This window comes from Ascaphus truei, chromosome 4 (genome assembly GCF_040206685.1).
Source record: "Ascaphus truei isolate aAscTru1 chromosome 4, aAscTru1.hap1, whole genome shotgun sequence".
In the NCBI taxonomy this organism is placed as follows: Eukaryota; Metazoa; Chordata; class Amphibia; order Anura; family Ascaphidae; genus Ascaphus; species Ascaphus truei.
This window is the reverse complement of record NC_134486.1, coordinates 249,306,053-249,322,791: the sequence shown is the minus strand read 5'-3', so window position 1 is coordinate 249,322,791 and position 16,739 is coordinate 249,306,053. Positions and strand designations below refer to the sequence as shown.

The 16,739-nt window shown below is 41.2% G+C and overlaps 1 protein-coding gene across 2 annotated transcripts in view; it reads left to right on the top strand.

Annotated features, from left to right (window-relative positions):
• HDDC2 (HD domain containing 2) overlaps nucleotides 1-16,739 on the top strand; it is a 43,349-nt gene that overhangs the window by 15,009 nt on the left and 11,601 nt on the right. Inside the window, exons 5-6 of one of the 2 annotated variants that reach the window (XM_075597242.1) lie at nucleotides 7,046-7,184; nucleotides 11,228-11,368. In XM_075597242.1, the coding sequence (XP_075453357.1) occupies nucleotides 7,046-7,184; nucleotides 11,228-11,325 (237 nt within the window). In that variant the 3' untranslated portion in view covers nucleotides 11,326-11,368. Of the gene's footprint in view, nucleotides 1-7,045; nucleotides 7,185-11,227; nucleotides 11,369-16,739 lie in introns of those variants that run through there. The other variant, XM_075597243.1, reaches the window with a different exon arrangement.

Below are 16,739 nucleotides of genomic sequence, written 5' to 3'. Positions count from 1 at the left end.
ATGTGACGTTAACCAGATTAAACTTCCTTAAATAAATTTGTTTGTTTTTTTTTAACATTATTTTTACATATTTAAATGTGCATACAGTATTTCCCTGGTTTTTCAGATGTTCGCAGGTATCTCAGCACGTTGAGTATAGGTTAATTGTTTGTGTGTGTGTGTGTGTGTGTGTGTGTGTGTGTGTGTGTGTATATCTCTCTCACACACACCCCTTTCCTCACACTTTCTCCCTGTTTGTGTCTGGATGGTAAGAATGTAAAGACTTAAATCCCTTTGTTATTTGAGGATAACACATCGTTATCACAAAATACAATTGTGTTAACGCTATGTTAACGAACTATGCTAACAGCCATTATCTTTGTCATAACAGCCGTTATTTTTACATACTGTAGTGTTCTCCTTTAGTGAATAAGTTGACAACTCAGAAAAAGTAACAGCCGTTCTTCCTGTGTTGGGTATTGTCACATTATTTGGCCAAAATTCATGGCGTTTGGTGAATCTAGGTTTTTAGAGTCAGACGGTCCTATCGCCCATCCATTTCAGTACATCATTTCCCCCTCTCCTTGTGTGTACACTTTTATGCATTATACTTATTTTTCTTTTTGTTTTACACCAGTCATTTTTTAATTGATGCACTTTTTTGAAGGCTAAAGGGGCTTAGTCTATATCCTCTGAAATCCCCCATTGAATTCCTCGTTCCCAATCGGCCTCTTCAGTTGATTTAAGGGCTTATTCTATATCAGAGCAAAAACATGTCACCCAGCATTGCAAATAAGATTGATTTTTTTTGGAGCTGTCTGGATTTAAACTAGTGGCCTACACCTATTTTCTCAATGGTTAAATAGATACATAGCGTACTTACTGTATGTCCACAAGTTCCAATTTCCCGGTAAAGTTACTTAAGACAACCGGTGCCCCATGCTTTTTTGTAAGGCTGATCTATCTCTTTAAATTGAAATATTGGCGTAATTGGTATTGAACACCAATGAGGCGATTAATTCTACGCGGGCATATACAAATTGATAATGGTCAATTATTTATTCACGTGTTATTTACTGAAGTCAATATCATCATTTTTTGTTATCCCTTACCTCAGGCTGGCATAGGCTTATCTTGCCTGTGCATATACCATAGGCAAGATGAAACTAGCCAACCTAGAATAGGCGATAAGACTACAATAATTATACCTTTAACCATTTTGTAGTATATTAACCCCTTAGTAACCAAAGTGACCAACTAGCCATGGTCAAACCGTAGCTAGCTGATCACGAAGGTCTACTTAAGGGGTTAGTATATTCTTATACTATCGCTATCCCTCTCCCCCTTGCACAGCAATGCCTTACTAACCACTATGACAAACAAGCGGTTAACCCAACTTCCTCCTCCCAGGAGAGGAGACCTAAACAGCCTCCATCAAGTACCTACCCCAACCACCAATTTTCCCTGCCCCAACACACCTACCACCCCCCCCCCCCCCCCCTACGCCACTGCACAATTAAAAAATAAATAGAACTTGTCTAACTTTATTAAAATAAAAAGCTGTCAGTGGGGCTACCTAGACACACTCAAGGAGAGCCAAAGTAGCCTCATTGGCACCAAAGGGTATAACGATGAAATAAAACCACTTAGCCCAGCCATGTCGTGCTTCTCTATGACCTTCAGAGTTAATGACCCCTGTTTGTCATATCACATGTAGGAAAGTATGTTTAGATTTGGACCAACGTTTATTAAAAGCATGCCAGTTTCATGTGGAGAGAGGGCTCATATGCATGTGCTGATTTCTGTTTGAACAGAAAACCCAAAAATCACAAGCAACACGAATCTGCATTATTACTGTTAATATAGAGAAGAAGGGGATGTCCCCAACGTTGATGCTGCCTAAATACTGCAGTGTTTGAATGGTGTAATTAATAATATGCAATGAATAAAGTACCGATGTATAAATAATAAAGGCTGTGAACCATATGAACTGACCAGGGGAAAATAGATGGGGTAGCAACATACAATGTATCACCCCCTGTACCTGGAGGTCCGATCTTCCTTCTGCCCCTACGGTTTTAATTTGTGTGTTTGTTATTTTGGCACATATGCCCAATAAATAGTTTATTTTTTGCCTCCAGCCCTTTTGCTTTTTTTTTGCCGTGCTCTACTTCTCCATTTTTCTACTATTATTACTGTTAATGTTTTATTCTCAGGCCAAATTTATACATATAGCTTATCTTTTAATACATCTGCAAAGGGGTTAAAAAGTATAAAGAAATATTCCTGCGTTCATAAATCTCAAGGATTAGATAGCTGTAATTATTTTATGCCTTTTGGTGTTTTTTTACAGTGATGCCAGCACCACACTGATTGCTGGATTGAATGGGTAGAGGATTTGACTTCAGAATAATTAAATATTTAGGCAATGTAGGCAGATGAAAGGGGGGGGGGGGAATCTTACAGAAACTGAGGTGATGACCTTGGATCAGAATAGCGAAGTCAAAGGAAATACTGGTGGATAAGGAAACCATGGCGTAAAATATATGTTCTGTCTGTAGAACGGAGCCTCAGGACATGTAGGAAATAGGGCAGATTTAAGCAAGAGAAACAAAACACCATGATGCTTCATATGAAAAAGAAATGTAGCACAAAGCTCATTGGTAAGAAGAGGTTTTCATGCTTGAAGCACTAAAACACAGACAAAGTCCCAGCTGATATAAAGTGATCTGTGTGGTCTTGATGCAGTATAATGCGACAAGCCATGAGAATGTAATGTAATCTTTAGCTTCCTGGGATTTTTCTTTCAGTAGTGAGTATCCATAAGGTTTGTGAATTATTTTTCATATCAAACTTAACAAGCATGTGATGTGACCGCAAAGAGACAGTCTAAGCCAAAAGCAGATCTGAAGGAGAATACAGTGTTCATTAGTCTTGACAAAAGAGATTAAACGTATTGGGGGGATTACTCGATAAATTTGAATTGGCCGATCGCATGATCGCAATAGGCCCGAAACTCCCCTTCAAGTCTTTGCTTTTTTTGGCTCTTATTGAAAAGGCCCTTCAACTCAAGGGTTAATTCTATTTATTCAGAAGCGACCCATTCAAGCCCATGGAGACCGGCTGAAAGTGGCCCAAACAGAGTACGTAGAATGGCTCTTTTAGGCCCAGATTCACAAAAGGGTGCTAAGCTTTAGCACTCCTCGGCGCCCAATCATATGAATGGGAGTAAAGCTTGGCACGGTTTTGTGGATCTGGGCCTTGGTCTTTTATTTTATTAGGAGAATAAAAGAACAGTGTGTATGCTGTAAAATATTTTGGGGTCCAATATTTGTTACCCAATTGTTTTATTTGAAGACGCCACCTTGTTTTCTTCAATTTACAGAAGTAGACACCCCCCTGCTTCCTCGGCTCCCTCAGCTCCCCCGTTTATACCCAGACTGGCCTGTACTGTGATGTGAAAGGAATGCATTTCAGGGCACTCTGACAGCAAAGGGTTAATCAGAAGAGAACACATTGCAAGTCTAGCATGGAATAGGATTATTAGATGGAGTCGCCATATAAAGCCTTGTATTCAGTAGAAATGACTGCTGCTTTGAAGTTTCGTCCTGCTTAAGTGGTTCAAGAAATACTTTCTCTGAAGAATTAAGATTGCCTTCCCGTTTACTTATTTTATTCATTTATTGTAACCCCATACTTCAAATCCCATGAACATGTTCAACAAATGTTGATATTAAAATCATTTTTTTCCCCCTGCGAATTTCTCATTTAGATATTATCCTCTTCCCTTATAATGTGCCCCATGGGATAGCACTGCTTCATCAATATGAACATATATATTTGCAACATGGAAGTTGTTGCTGTCTCTTTGAATTTGGTTTTGTGGGTCTTAACATATGTTATTTACCAAATGCAAATAGTAGGGAAGGTTTTAAATACCTCAGTTCAAGGTCCCCTTCTTGGTGATTGTGCCTTTTGCTTTTTCAAGACAGAAGGAAACGCTTTGTGTGCAGTAGGTGTTTCCTTGTGTCCAAGACATTAGCTTATAACGGTGGTTCCCAGAGGCAGCTGAGTGACTTTGGCTAATTACCTCTACTTGAAGCACCTCATTTAGATTGTAGTTAGGTCAACAATTATCGAAACGGATCTAGAGACCTATATTTATATTTGCTACCTGGTAAGAATACTGAAAGTGTACCGACAAGGTACTGTACATAGAAAAAGAAACCCCCAAAATAGTGCACTCCGCTAAATGTTAGCCAAAATATATAAAACTTACCATTTAATTTCTTGAAGTTGCAATATTTGCATGCTATTAAAGGAATACATCAAAGAAATGAAACCAAACATATACACACACATACCTTATAGTGCTCCTACAGTACAGTGAAACTAAAAAGGTGTTCATCCCACGGGGATTAAGCAGTCTGTTCATCTGATTGAATTGGACAAATTTAGAGCACTCAACCTGCAGATAGGTGTGTGGGGTAGACACCCTGATAATGGGAAAACTACCAGAGAGAGAGAGATTAAAAGGAGGTGTATTCATTTGTTAACATTTTTGTGTCTAGCTGCGAATCGCAGTAGAGTAAATACACATTGAAAAGACCACAGACTAAAAGTGATATTGTGGTTAATGGGACATTAAGTCTGATGGTAATTGGTGTGGGAGAAAGGCAGCACCTCTCTCCGAGAAAGGTGTGTAAATTGATTAATGCCCATCACATTAATAGTAATGTATGATCACTTAATTCTGAGTGTACAGCAGGTAGGACTCAAACACATCTCCCTAAAATCCCAAAAGAATTGGCCAGGCTGATAATTACTAAAGTATTAATAATAATAATCATGCTCTGTTTCAAAATTGCAGTATGATAGTTAACTAGAAGCATGGGTAATTACTGCTTATTGCTTAATGAGCTGTTGGGTGGAGTAGTGAAAACGCCACTGCTCATGCAAATTTCTTAAAAGAGCAGTCCTACCCCAGTATCTGATTAGTGTATATATCGTATTTGCGCGTCTGAGATCAGATGCATTGTAACTTCAACTGTATTTGGTACAATTTTAAAATGACCTGAACATTACAGGGAACTCTTTTGGGATGCCCGGGGAAGCCTGGTTGATAAACACGTGTGTGTGTGTGTGTGCGTTATCTTTTGTGTATTTATTTTATAGTATGCAGATATTGCAACGTTAACAATTTAAATGATAGGATATAAAAAGTGTTAATTTTCTCATCATTTGAATAAATTTGGCGGAGTGCACCATTATTGGGATTTCTTTTTCTGTGTACCTTGCCGGTACTCTTTCAGCAACAATTAATTATGCCTATAAATTTTACATTTTATAGCTGTGTGTGCTCTACCAGGGCAGTAAAACAATGCATTTCTAAGTGGGCAATCCCCTGTGCACCTTATATATTCTTGCATTCTGAATTTTTTTTCCCCTGCGAATTTCTCATTTAGATATTAACCTCTTCCCTTATAATGTGCCCCATGCTTCATCAATATGAACACATATAATTGCAACATGGAATTTGTTGCTGTCTCTTTGAATTTGGTTGTGTGGGTCTTAACATATGTTATTTACCAAATGCAAATAATAGGGAAGGTATTATATACCTCAGTTCAAGGTCCCCTACTTGGTGGTTGTGCTTTTGCTTTTTCAAGACAAAAGGAAATGCTTTGTGTGCAGTAGATGTTTCCTTGTCTCCCAAGACAGATGAATGAAGGAACAAAGGGCACTGCGGATTTGAGCAAAATAAACTCATTTATTGAGCCAACACGACGTTTCGACCTTAGTGGTCTTTTTCAAGTGACAATGGCACTTTCAAGATGCCATTGTCACTTGAAAAAGACCACTAAGGTCAAAACGTCGTGTTGGCTCAATAAATGAGTTTATTTTGCTCAAATCCGCAGTGCCCTTTGTTCCTTCATTCATCTGTCTTGGACTGATCGCAGGCTTTCGTGCAAACATTGGAGCACCGGTAATTGTATGTTTTTTATCTATTTTTGAGGTGTGCAGCATCACTCTATTTGTTCTGGTCCTTGTCTCCCAAGACATTTGCTTAGAACGGTGATTCCCAGAGGCGGCTAAGGCTGGGGCCATGGTGCCGCAGACCGATCAGACTGCCTTAAGGCAGTGATCGCATTCATGCGGCATGCGGGGGGGTGGCGAGCGTTGTGCAAGAAATCAGTTGAAACTGATTTCTTGGCGCGACAGGCCTGTCACGTGAGCGGTTCGCCCAATTCGGGCGAATCAGCTCTGTGACGCCCCTAGGCACGGCCTCCTCGGCCTGTCCGCCATGGTCAGGGAAAGCACCCACTTCACGCGGGTCACTTCCCAGCATCCGCGCGGGCGAAGGCACCATGGCCCCAGCCTAAGGCCTCGGGCATGGTGCCTCGGGCCGCGCTGTTCCGCGCTCCTGCTCTGCCTCGCCTGCTCAAACTGGAGCTTTTGTGTGTCCTGGCAGGCGAGGCAGTGAGCGCGCTTTGGGGGCGGGGCGGAACGGAGGCGAGGTGGGGCTAGTCCCTCGCTCCCATTGGATGTGAGCGGTCACGTGACCGCTCCTCCGCTCCCGAGTGCCAAATTTTAAATTTGCCTGTCTTCAAAATTTCTGAGCCTCCGCACGCGTGCGGAAGCGGCTGCTAAAGCCGCGCTGATGACAGATGCAGGGGGTAAGTGCATCTGCTCAGCGTGGCTCAGCACGGCCTACTCTACTATGTCCCAGGCCTAAGAGTAACTTTGGCTAATTACCTCTACTTGCAGCACCTCAGTTAGATTTTAGTTAGGTCAACAATTATCGAAACAGATATAGAGACCTTGCTCAACTTCTATATATAGGTGTGCGTTACCTGGTTAGAATACTGAAAGTGTACTGACAAGGTACACAGAAAAGGAAACCCCCAAAATAGTGCACTCCGCTAAATTTTTGCCAAAATATATAAAACTTACCATTTAATTCCTTATAGTTGCAATATTTGCATGCTATTAAATGAATACATCTATTATACTCTGTGGTAGCAAGGACAATAATTAACACCAAATCCATTGTTGATATGCACAGGAGTATGAGCACCAGTCCAGCGCTGAAGCCAAGTTTGTGAAAGAACTGGATCTGTGTGAGATGATCCTGCAGGCTTTGGAGTACGAGGAACTGGAGAAGAAACCAGGAAGGCTCCAGGACTTTTACAACTCAACAGCAGGTGGGGAATGACCAGCGTTTGACTTGCTTGGGAAAGTAGATGCTGTCTGTATCTTGGCTGCTACGCTGCCAACTCTGCAGAAGTTTGAAGAGCAGTTTGAAGATATATATATATATATATCTCCACCAAAGGGACCTATAATGTTGATATAAACACAAACATAAATATACATATATATATGAAATGATTCAGGCAAACTATTGAATAATAATCTATTATTATTCAATAGTTTGCCTGAATCATTTCGTATATTTATGGGGGATCTTCTATAAGACCGTGAGTATGATCAGACGCGAATTTACTCTTTGAAAAAGGGCGTTTGCCTGAAAAGCGTCAGATTGTGTATCTTTGTTCCCCGTTACTATGTCCATTAATAAATATATTTTTTTAACCTTATTATATTGGCACTGGCCCCATCTTTGCAGCTGTGCTCCGCATCTAATCCTTGGATTATTTTTCTGCATATGTATTGGGGGGCTTGGAGGTATTTTTATATGGGTTGGGGTATTTTTATTTATATGTATTGGGTAGGGTTGTTTATTTATATGGATTGGGGTATTTTTTTTTTAATGGATTGGGCTCTTTTTTTTTTTTAGATGTATTGGAGGTTTTTTGGATGCATTGGGGTATTTTTTTAGATGTATTTGTGTGGGTTTTATATGTATTGTTTTTTTTTTATGTGTGTGTGTGTGTGTGTGTGTGTGTGTGTGTGTGTGTGTGTGTATTTATATATATATATATATATATATATATATATATATATATGCAAATATAGCTGTATGCTCATCTGCATGTCTTAGGCAGGTCTGCAGATGAGCATACAGCTATATTTGCATTCCTGTGGAGGGTTTTTGTCACTTTTTTTTACTCACCATAACTTAACTCAGTATTATATATATATATATATATATATATATATATATATATATATATATATATATATATATATATATATATATATATATATATATATATATATATATATACACACACACACACACACACACACACACACACACACACACACACACACACACACACACACACACACACACACACACACATGTAAAGCGAAAATGTACTTAAAGTGAAGCACTCCCTTTTTTCCACGTCTCGATGCATGTACTGTACTGCAATCGTCATATACGTGCATAACTGATGTAAATAACACATGTGTAACAGGCTCTATAGTCTCCCCGCTTGCGCACAGCTTCGGTACAGGTAGGGAGCCGGTATTGCTGTTAAGGATGCACTGACAGGCGCATGCGTGAGCTGCCATTTGCCTATTGGGCGATATGTACTTACTCGCGAGTGTATTAAACCTGTGTATGTGTGTTTTTTGTATGTATTTGGTGGTTGGAGGTTTTTTGCTTGAGGGGTGGGAAGTTTTTTGGGGGGAGAGGGGGCCCTGGTGTCAGAACTGTAATCCTGGGCCCCGGGAAATCTGTCTGCGGCCCTGTTTGAAGATACCCGAAAGCACTTAATGATGCGTTAACTTAAGTCAACACCTGTTAAGTCAATAGCGGAGCTGTGGATTTGGGTCTTTGTAGGTAAGGACTGACTGATGGAGTGGCACTAACGCATGTGGCTTTCCAAATCGGAGTAACTAGCTCTTAAAATGGTAACCTGTTGGCAAGAGGCTGCAAGTGTCTTGCCCAATAGCCACAAGTAAGTGTCTAAGTGAAGGTGGGTTTTGTCTTCCTGTGGCCTGTTGTATAAGGGCTTGAGCAGTGACTGCTAGTAACAACTTCTGCTATACTTGCATGTTTACCACATGTAAAGTAATAATACCAGATGTCCCATTACTGAACCCGTTCTACTCGCCCACTACATGTGAGCAGGTGTCTAGTAAGGGTGGGCACTTTTTCACGGGTGCTTTGGTTCAAACATATTATTATTTTTTTAGATTGTTGGCTTTAAATTTTGTATAAAAAAAATTATAAACTCGAAATAAGCAGGATTTGTTTTCAAAATCTAGCCACTCCTTTTTAAGCTCTGGACATTGGACATAAACTTGAGACTTTTCTAAGGGACATTTGAGATTATAGGATTACCATGTACTGTTTTGACATATATTTTTTTTTTTTTTAAATACTGTTCTTCAGTCAGTCACTGGGTGTCACCACACACTAATCAGTCTCAGACCATTATTAGGTGGAGCGCTGTTTTGTGTGTTATTTTGTTGGATACTCCTTTTTTAAGCATTGAACTTTTCGCAAAAGTTTGCCCAGTTTATTTATTTTTTTAAACCCACATAAAACGAATCAGAAAAAGAGCCTTCTCTGTGTTTTGACCTTGGAAGGTAAGGTTTCCGACCCACAAACCTGCCCATCTGTGGTGCTGCCCATTACTGACTGTATTCTTACATGAAAATGAGCATGTAGACGTTTACTTTATTTTTCTTTCAGAAGTTTCCGCGTCTTTCTGCTTCTCACAAGAATAAAAAAACATATCTTTCCAACTTTTCAGTGTGGCCACCACATGGCATCTTAATTGATTGTGGTGGTTAAAATGAGCGCGGCATTATCATTTTGAGTTGAGTGGTGGGTCCTATCTGTGAGAGGCTTGAAAGGGAGCTAAATAAATTTGAGACTTCTATGACAAAGAAAATAGTTTTTACTTTTATATATGAATGATCGTGTATACCAGGGGTGTTCAACACCTCTCCCCCACCCCACCCTCTTACCTACTCCCCACCCCACCCTCTTACCTACTCCCCACCCTGCCCTCTTACCTACTCTGCGGCATCTCATCTGCGACATTGTGGTGTCATGTGACATTGCCCCGGACGGCGCGCTGTCTAAGGCCAGGGAAAGCACTTGCTTTCCCTCCGCCTCAGCGCGCCTCCGCCCGCCAGCAACAACCTTGGCCGAGGCCTAACTGTTGTGGGGAAGAGCACGGGGCCTCTATGTGCTGGGCTCGGCGCACCGCCCAGTTTGCACACCCCTGGTGTATCCTCTATCACCCACTATAATACATTGGTTACATTTGTTTAACCTTGGGTTTTATTGCTTGGTCTTTTTTAAACCCAACACCCTTTTTTTTTTTTTTTTTTAAACAGTGTGGAAACTAGGTTTTCCCCTTAAGCCAAACACCACAATTTTTTAGCACCAGGGACCCCCCAGTTATCGCCAAAGTTACCAGGTTTCATTTCGCATCAGGGAGGAGTGGGAAGGAGGGAATGGCTGCCTAATCTCGGGCCAATAGGAAGCTGCAACATCAGCAGCTGTGGCTGTTTTTTAAATCCCCTTTAAAAACCATGAAGCAGTAATGGTAAATTCACCATTACGTGTCTTGGGAATCCGGGGAGTCCCCACAGCTGAAGTTAGTGGGTTCAGCTCTGGGGGACGCCACGGTTCCAATCCTGTTAATAATGAACACAAAATGTAGGTTTATGTGGATTAGTCCTTTAACAATCAATTAAAGGGGTAGCCCTGTTTAGCACGCTTATCTTTTCAAGATAATTGCCTTTATCAGCAGATTTGTAGGTCCTAACCCGCCTCTTATTAGATCTGTGACACCCTTTGTTCCCGAGATTCACTTTTTAATTTGCTAGTGAAGAAAAATCATTAAGATCACTGGTGTGGTCAGCCAATAGGAAGTGGCACCATTAAAGTCTGACTCGCGTCACGCTTTGTGTTGGCGTGCTGGAGTGAGGCTTAACCCGGCAGTCTTAGAAATCTCCCAAATGAAATCCAGCACATATAATTGTTTATCGGTAACCGTGAGGCTCCCGTAGCTAAATATAATGTGATGTAGAAGGTAAATAAAAGATGGTCAGGGTTGGTGGTTTAAACAAATTGGAGATCAACTTAGACTGAACTGAACTTATTTTACGTCTCAGAATGAGTATTATGGCAGACCTGGTTTAGGGGTTATTGAGATTTTGGGGTGCTGTAGTGTGGATTCTGCTTTTCTATAGTTGTTTTTTTTTTTCTTGTGGGAGGCGTGCCATACTGATTTAATTTATCTTTTATCCGTTTATTTATTTTTTTAAGTAACTTTGTGCCCATTATCTTACTGTTCTTGTTTGGTTTTTTTAGGTAAATTTAAGCATCCAGAAGTTGTTCAGCTTGTCAACGCAATCTATGTGGAAAGAGAATCAAACATAGCAGCTCAAGCCAGTGAACCTCAGTCTTGAAGTATTTTAAGCTGAGAATAAACTATTTATTGTTTTTACCTTTGCCTGTTGTCGCACAATTTTGTTGCTAAACCGGAAAAAGTGATGCATGCTGTACAGTGATTATTACAAGTGTGTCTTTGTATACAAGACACAAATACAAGCTGGTTCCAAACACATACCTTGACCCCTTGCAAACACACTTACCAGAACTCCCTCCTACTGTCTGTAATTTCTCCCTATTTACCGCTTAGATTGTTATCTCTTGCGGCCAAGCACTGCACTTCCTGTTGTTTTCATGTCTGAACCACTTATTCCGGTTCTAATATTATGTGCTGTTTATTAGTATTGCTGTGAAGCGCTATGTACATTTATGGCGCTATATAAAGATCTACATACATAATTTATACCAGACAAGAAACTGGGCATGTAATCCCATCTTCAAATCTCATCTAAACCCACATCCTAGACCTAGAGGACGAATTTCAGTACAACCTCTACCAGTGTTGGTCTACCTTCTCCTAACTCTGCTACAGGTGTTGCACTTCCTTTCATCAAGTGTGACTGTACAGTACTCTACCACAATCGGTCCATTTGTGTGTATTTGGCCTGTTTTGCTAATTTCACATTCTAAATCTTATTGTATGTGTGACTCTCCTACACCTTAGATCAGCGGTGCGCAAACTGGGGGGAGGGCAAGATTTTCCAAGGGGGGGGCGCAGTTGCAGATGCCCCGCGCTCTTCCTCCAAGGCATTTAAATTAAATGCCGTGGGATCGCGAGGCCTCTGCAACTTCCCTTACCTTGTCTTCAGCGACATGTCACGTGACCCCGCGGCGTAATTTCACACTGAAGACAAGGTAAGGAGGGGGCGCAGCGGGGAACATTTGAGCACCCCTGCCTTAGATAATAGATCATAAACACTATAGGTAGGACTCCCCCTCGCAATGTTTTGATTCATGCCTGTTCCACTTTCCTTGTATTTTCTCATTTAACCCTTTGGGTGCCTTGGGGTCCCATATTGTAGTAGCTATGTCCTATTTGACCTGCCCATTTTTGTAGGGGAGATCGTGTGGAATCTGTCAGGAAGTGGAACAGAAAAGGACTCCTTTCATTCCGTCATTAGTGATGAAGTGCGGTCACGTGATCAAGAGGGACTTAAGCCTCTCTGACACTCAAACTGTTAAATAAGTTTGCATTTCGCACAGTGCCGAGTTCATGTTCAGTGCTATATAATAAGAGTTGCATGTCTTCATTCAGGCTATAGTGATAAAGGTATAATAGATGATGGCAAGATACCGCGCAAACCCAAGTGTCAAGATGTATAGAAAACCTGGTGCATGGGGAAAATGTATGTATCGAGATACAGAGAAAGTGACAAGGTCACAGCAGTCCACTTTTCACATTGCACTCAAGGTAGAGGAAATAGTAATGTACATAAAGATATAGTATCCACCAAAGGAACTATTGTCCCATAGAGTATAAATATGTACATAAGGATACAATATCCAATAGAAGAACTGATGTGTCCACAAAAACAGAAAAAGTGCCATATGATCAAACGGGACCATATACTCCCGCTCAAATAATACCTACTAGCCAAGGGAAATGGCATAGGCGTCCACTGTTAATACAAAACAATAACATTTTAATAATATCAAATAATGACGCCGAAACACAAGTGAAAATCAATATAACGTGTGTGACTAAAATATATGAAAGCAATAACCCTAATAGGGGAGCGGCTGGGAGTGGTAGTAAGTAACACTTAATGCTCATATAACGAGGTATATACAATAGTAGGAGCAATATGTATAAGTGAACTAATCAAATGATACTACCAAAACAGCGTGGTTCATGTGGATGTACAAATAACAATATGTGGCTACTAGGTATTATTTGAGCGGAAGTATATGGTCCCGTTTGATCATATGCACTTTTTCCGTTTTTGTGGACACATCAGTTCTTCTATTGGATATTGTATCCTTATGTACATATTTATACTCTATGGGACATTAGTTCCTTTGGTGGATACTATATCTTTATGTACATTACTATTTCCTCTACCTTGAGTGCAATGTGAAATGGGGACTGCTGTGACCTTGTCCCTTTCTCTGTATCTTGATACATATAGTGATAAAGGCCCTTATTATTTGGATAATTAGGTGTGCCAACATTGATCTTTGCTCATACTGTGTGTACAGTATGTCCAAGTGTTATCGAACAATATACATTGAGTTCAGTCATTGGTATACAGTATGTATTAATGAACAATATGGTGATTAGAAGTGTTAGTGAAGTTTTAGCTGCATTTTATGTTCACCACAATGCTGAGAACTGACTTTTTCCCATTACCCACAAAGGATAAGGTTTTATTAATATTACCTCTGCTTTATGACAACACTGAGCCTCTTTCCTCAATTGTACCAAGGAGGAGGAAATAAATTATCAACAAACTTAAGGGCCGTTCTATACTGGTTGCGGCCGTGCGAATGCGCATGCACACGTGCTGCATGCTTTTTGTTTGTGTCGCATCTCAGTGCTGCCAGGAGCGACAGGTAGTGTGTGTGTGTGTGTGTGTGTGCGCGTATAGATTGTGTGAGTGAAATAATGGTGTAAATAAGATTTTTTTTTTTTAAACAAAAAAAAGTTGAATAAATAAAAAATGTTTTATTTGTGCACTCATTGACACATACACATCCATACAAACACACATAAATACATTTGAGCGCCGGTAGCGGCGCAAAATCGTCCCTCCCACCATCTTCGCCGCTGTCTGTCGGCTCCCCGCTCCCTGCCGTGCGCGGCCCTTGTATAGAAGGGCTGGCTGACCTCGGCCATCTATAACTGCCGTGCACGGCGTAGCACGCCCTGACACTATAGAACCAGCCTTAGTCAGCACCACGAAGCCGTCCAGACAAAGGTACCTGGGGCTCAAAGCATAGCTTAAATACCATACAATCTTTTGAAGCAGGAAGGCGACGCCACTGGGTAAATGCTGGTGAAAATGGAAGGAATGCAGACGCACCACCATCCTGTCCAAATAGACAAAAAGGGTGACTCAATCTTTCCAAAAAACGATGGTTTAGTGGAACAGGTTAGACAGAGTTCAAAAGGACCTACATGTTTCAGGCTGCGCGTCTGGTGACCGTGAACAAGCGCGCAGCACGAAACATGTAGGTCGCTTTTATCTCTGCCTAACCTATTCCAATAAACCAGCGGTCTCCAAACTCAGTCCTCAAGGGCGCCAACAGGCCGGCTTTTCAGTGGATCTTTGACTGAGCCACCTGTGCTGAAACGGATATCCATGAAAGCCGGCCTGTTGGTGGCCCTTGAGTTTGGAGACCTCTGCAATAAACCATAATTTTTTGGAAAGATTGAGTCGCCCTCTTTTGTCTATTTGGACCGGATGGTGGGTGTGCGTCTGCATTTGTTCAATTTTCTCCAGCACGGTGAAAGTTTCATTTATTCTTGTCCATGGAGCTTGCAATCTACGTTTTAGTGGAGAAGTTGCTGGCATAAAGTATCCATTTTACAAGATTTTAGTAAAAATATGCAAACAGTATTCTATGGGGACCATAACGTGGAACAGGAACACGAGACTCGCAGAACTTACAACTGAAAAGTCTATTAGGCCCCCTCAATTATTTTGACATTGCGGAACTCATGCTCTGCTTATTCAATTCACTGCAGGCAAAACCAAGAGTCACATCTGAATAACTTACTTTTATTCACCACAAGAAGAATCTAATTAATAATGTCTTCAGGCAGACATCCTTTGTAAGAAATGTTGTTTAATGATGGCAGACTCAGATCCGAGAGCTATTAGCAGGAATAATCTCCTTTGTTAAAAATCATTTAAATGCAATTTAAGTTCCCTGTTATGAATTTGCTCCTGGAGGGTGAATGCTTTCAGTGATAACTCTAATGGCATGTATAAAAAAATATATATTTTTAAAGTACTGTATGTGCAGCTTACTTAGATCAGTAAAAAAAAAATGAAATACACGGTTAAGTCCTAATAAGCATACCGCCCAAGGCGAATTGGCTTTATAGAAGCAGCAGTCCCCTTCGAAATGCATTCAGAGCCAAGTTCATATGTTGCTACCTTGTCATTTACGTTGTTTCCATTCTATCAGATGAAGGTGTTATTTGTTGTTTGGCTTCCGTGGTTCCTTTGCAAACCCCTTCTAGTAGTTTGTATTCCATCTCTGAGACCCCTGAACTCGGTATCTTACTAGTGGAAATCAGCCCATACACTAGAGGCTTTTTTAGATGTGCTACAGACAATGTCCGTGCCAAGGAAACGAGCATTTGCAAATGCCGGGAAGGAGAAGCAATAAGATGATTAAGAGATCTGACATGAAATCGTATTCCAAACGAATGTGTGTTCCATATCTGTTTCTTCAACACGTTAGGGGTTTATTTATCAAAGCCTGGCTGCAAAAGCAGGAGAAAGGTTTGATCAGCACACTCGCAGGATGTGGATTATAATGCTGAAGGTATATTTTCAGCAATATGGCTACCACTCGGGTTCTCCTTGTGCCGGTTGTCTAAGGCCTTGCCCCCGCTGCCTACTACAGCGTCCGCTGTGGCGGACGCTGCGCACACGAGAGCCCTTCCCGCAATGGCGCCGGGCCCGCTGTGAGGGGGGGCCGCAGGACTCGCGCGAGAGCTATTCCTGCTCTCAAGCATCGAGCGATTAGGCACGCCCCCCGGTGGTTCAGCCAATGAGGGCGAACCTGCCGGGTGACGTCATGGCCGCGCCCCTGTCACTCTTCCGCCACGCCCCCCCGGTCTCTCCTGCAGTGATCTGCAGACGGGGGAATCGGCTGAACGCGCCGCCAAAAGCGCGGGCGCGCGTTACAGCGGAGAGACCGGGGCCTTAGCCTAAGGGTGCCCTGTTGCAACCCATTAAGTAACAGTAGAAAAGATGGCCAGCCGCACTCTGGCTTTATGCCACTGGCTCTGTGCTGCCTTTATTAACCTTAATATACAGTAGGGGCAGAGACACCTTGTTTCCACACCTATGTTCAGTTTAATAAAGGCAGCATGTAGCTGGTGATAAGTGGCATAAACCCAAAGTGCTCCAGTTCGTCTTTTCTACTTTAAAGTAGAGCACAATCACTGCTTTATCAATGAAAAAACTCACATTGCTGTCAAAGGGATTTATTTTCTCTGATGAATCACGTGCAGTATTTGCCATAGTTGAGCCACATGTTTGCAGCTGGTGGACATTTACACTTCATGTGCAATACAAAATTATTCTATTTGGGTATAAATAGGCAAGTATACTGGTGATTTACTGTTCATATACAGTAGGCATTCTTGAAAACATAACTTTTTGTTTTAAATACTTTCATTTCATTAGATAAAACCACTGACAAGAAAATGTGCAACCATTTTTCAAACTCTCTTTATATGATTAAGAAGTCT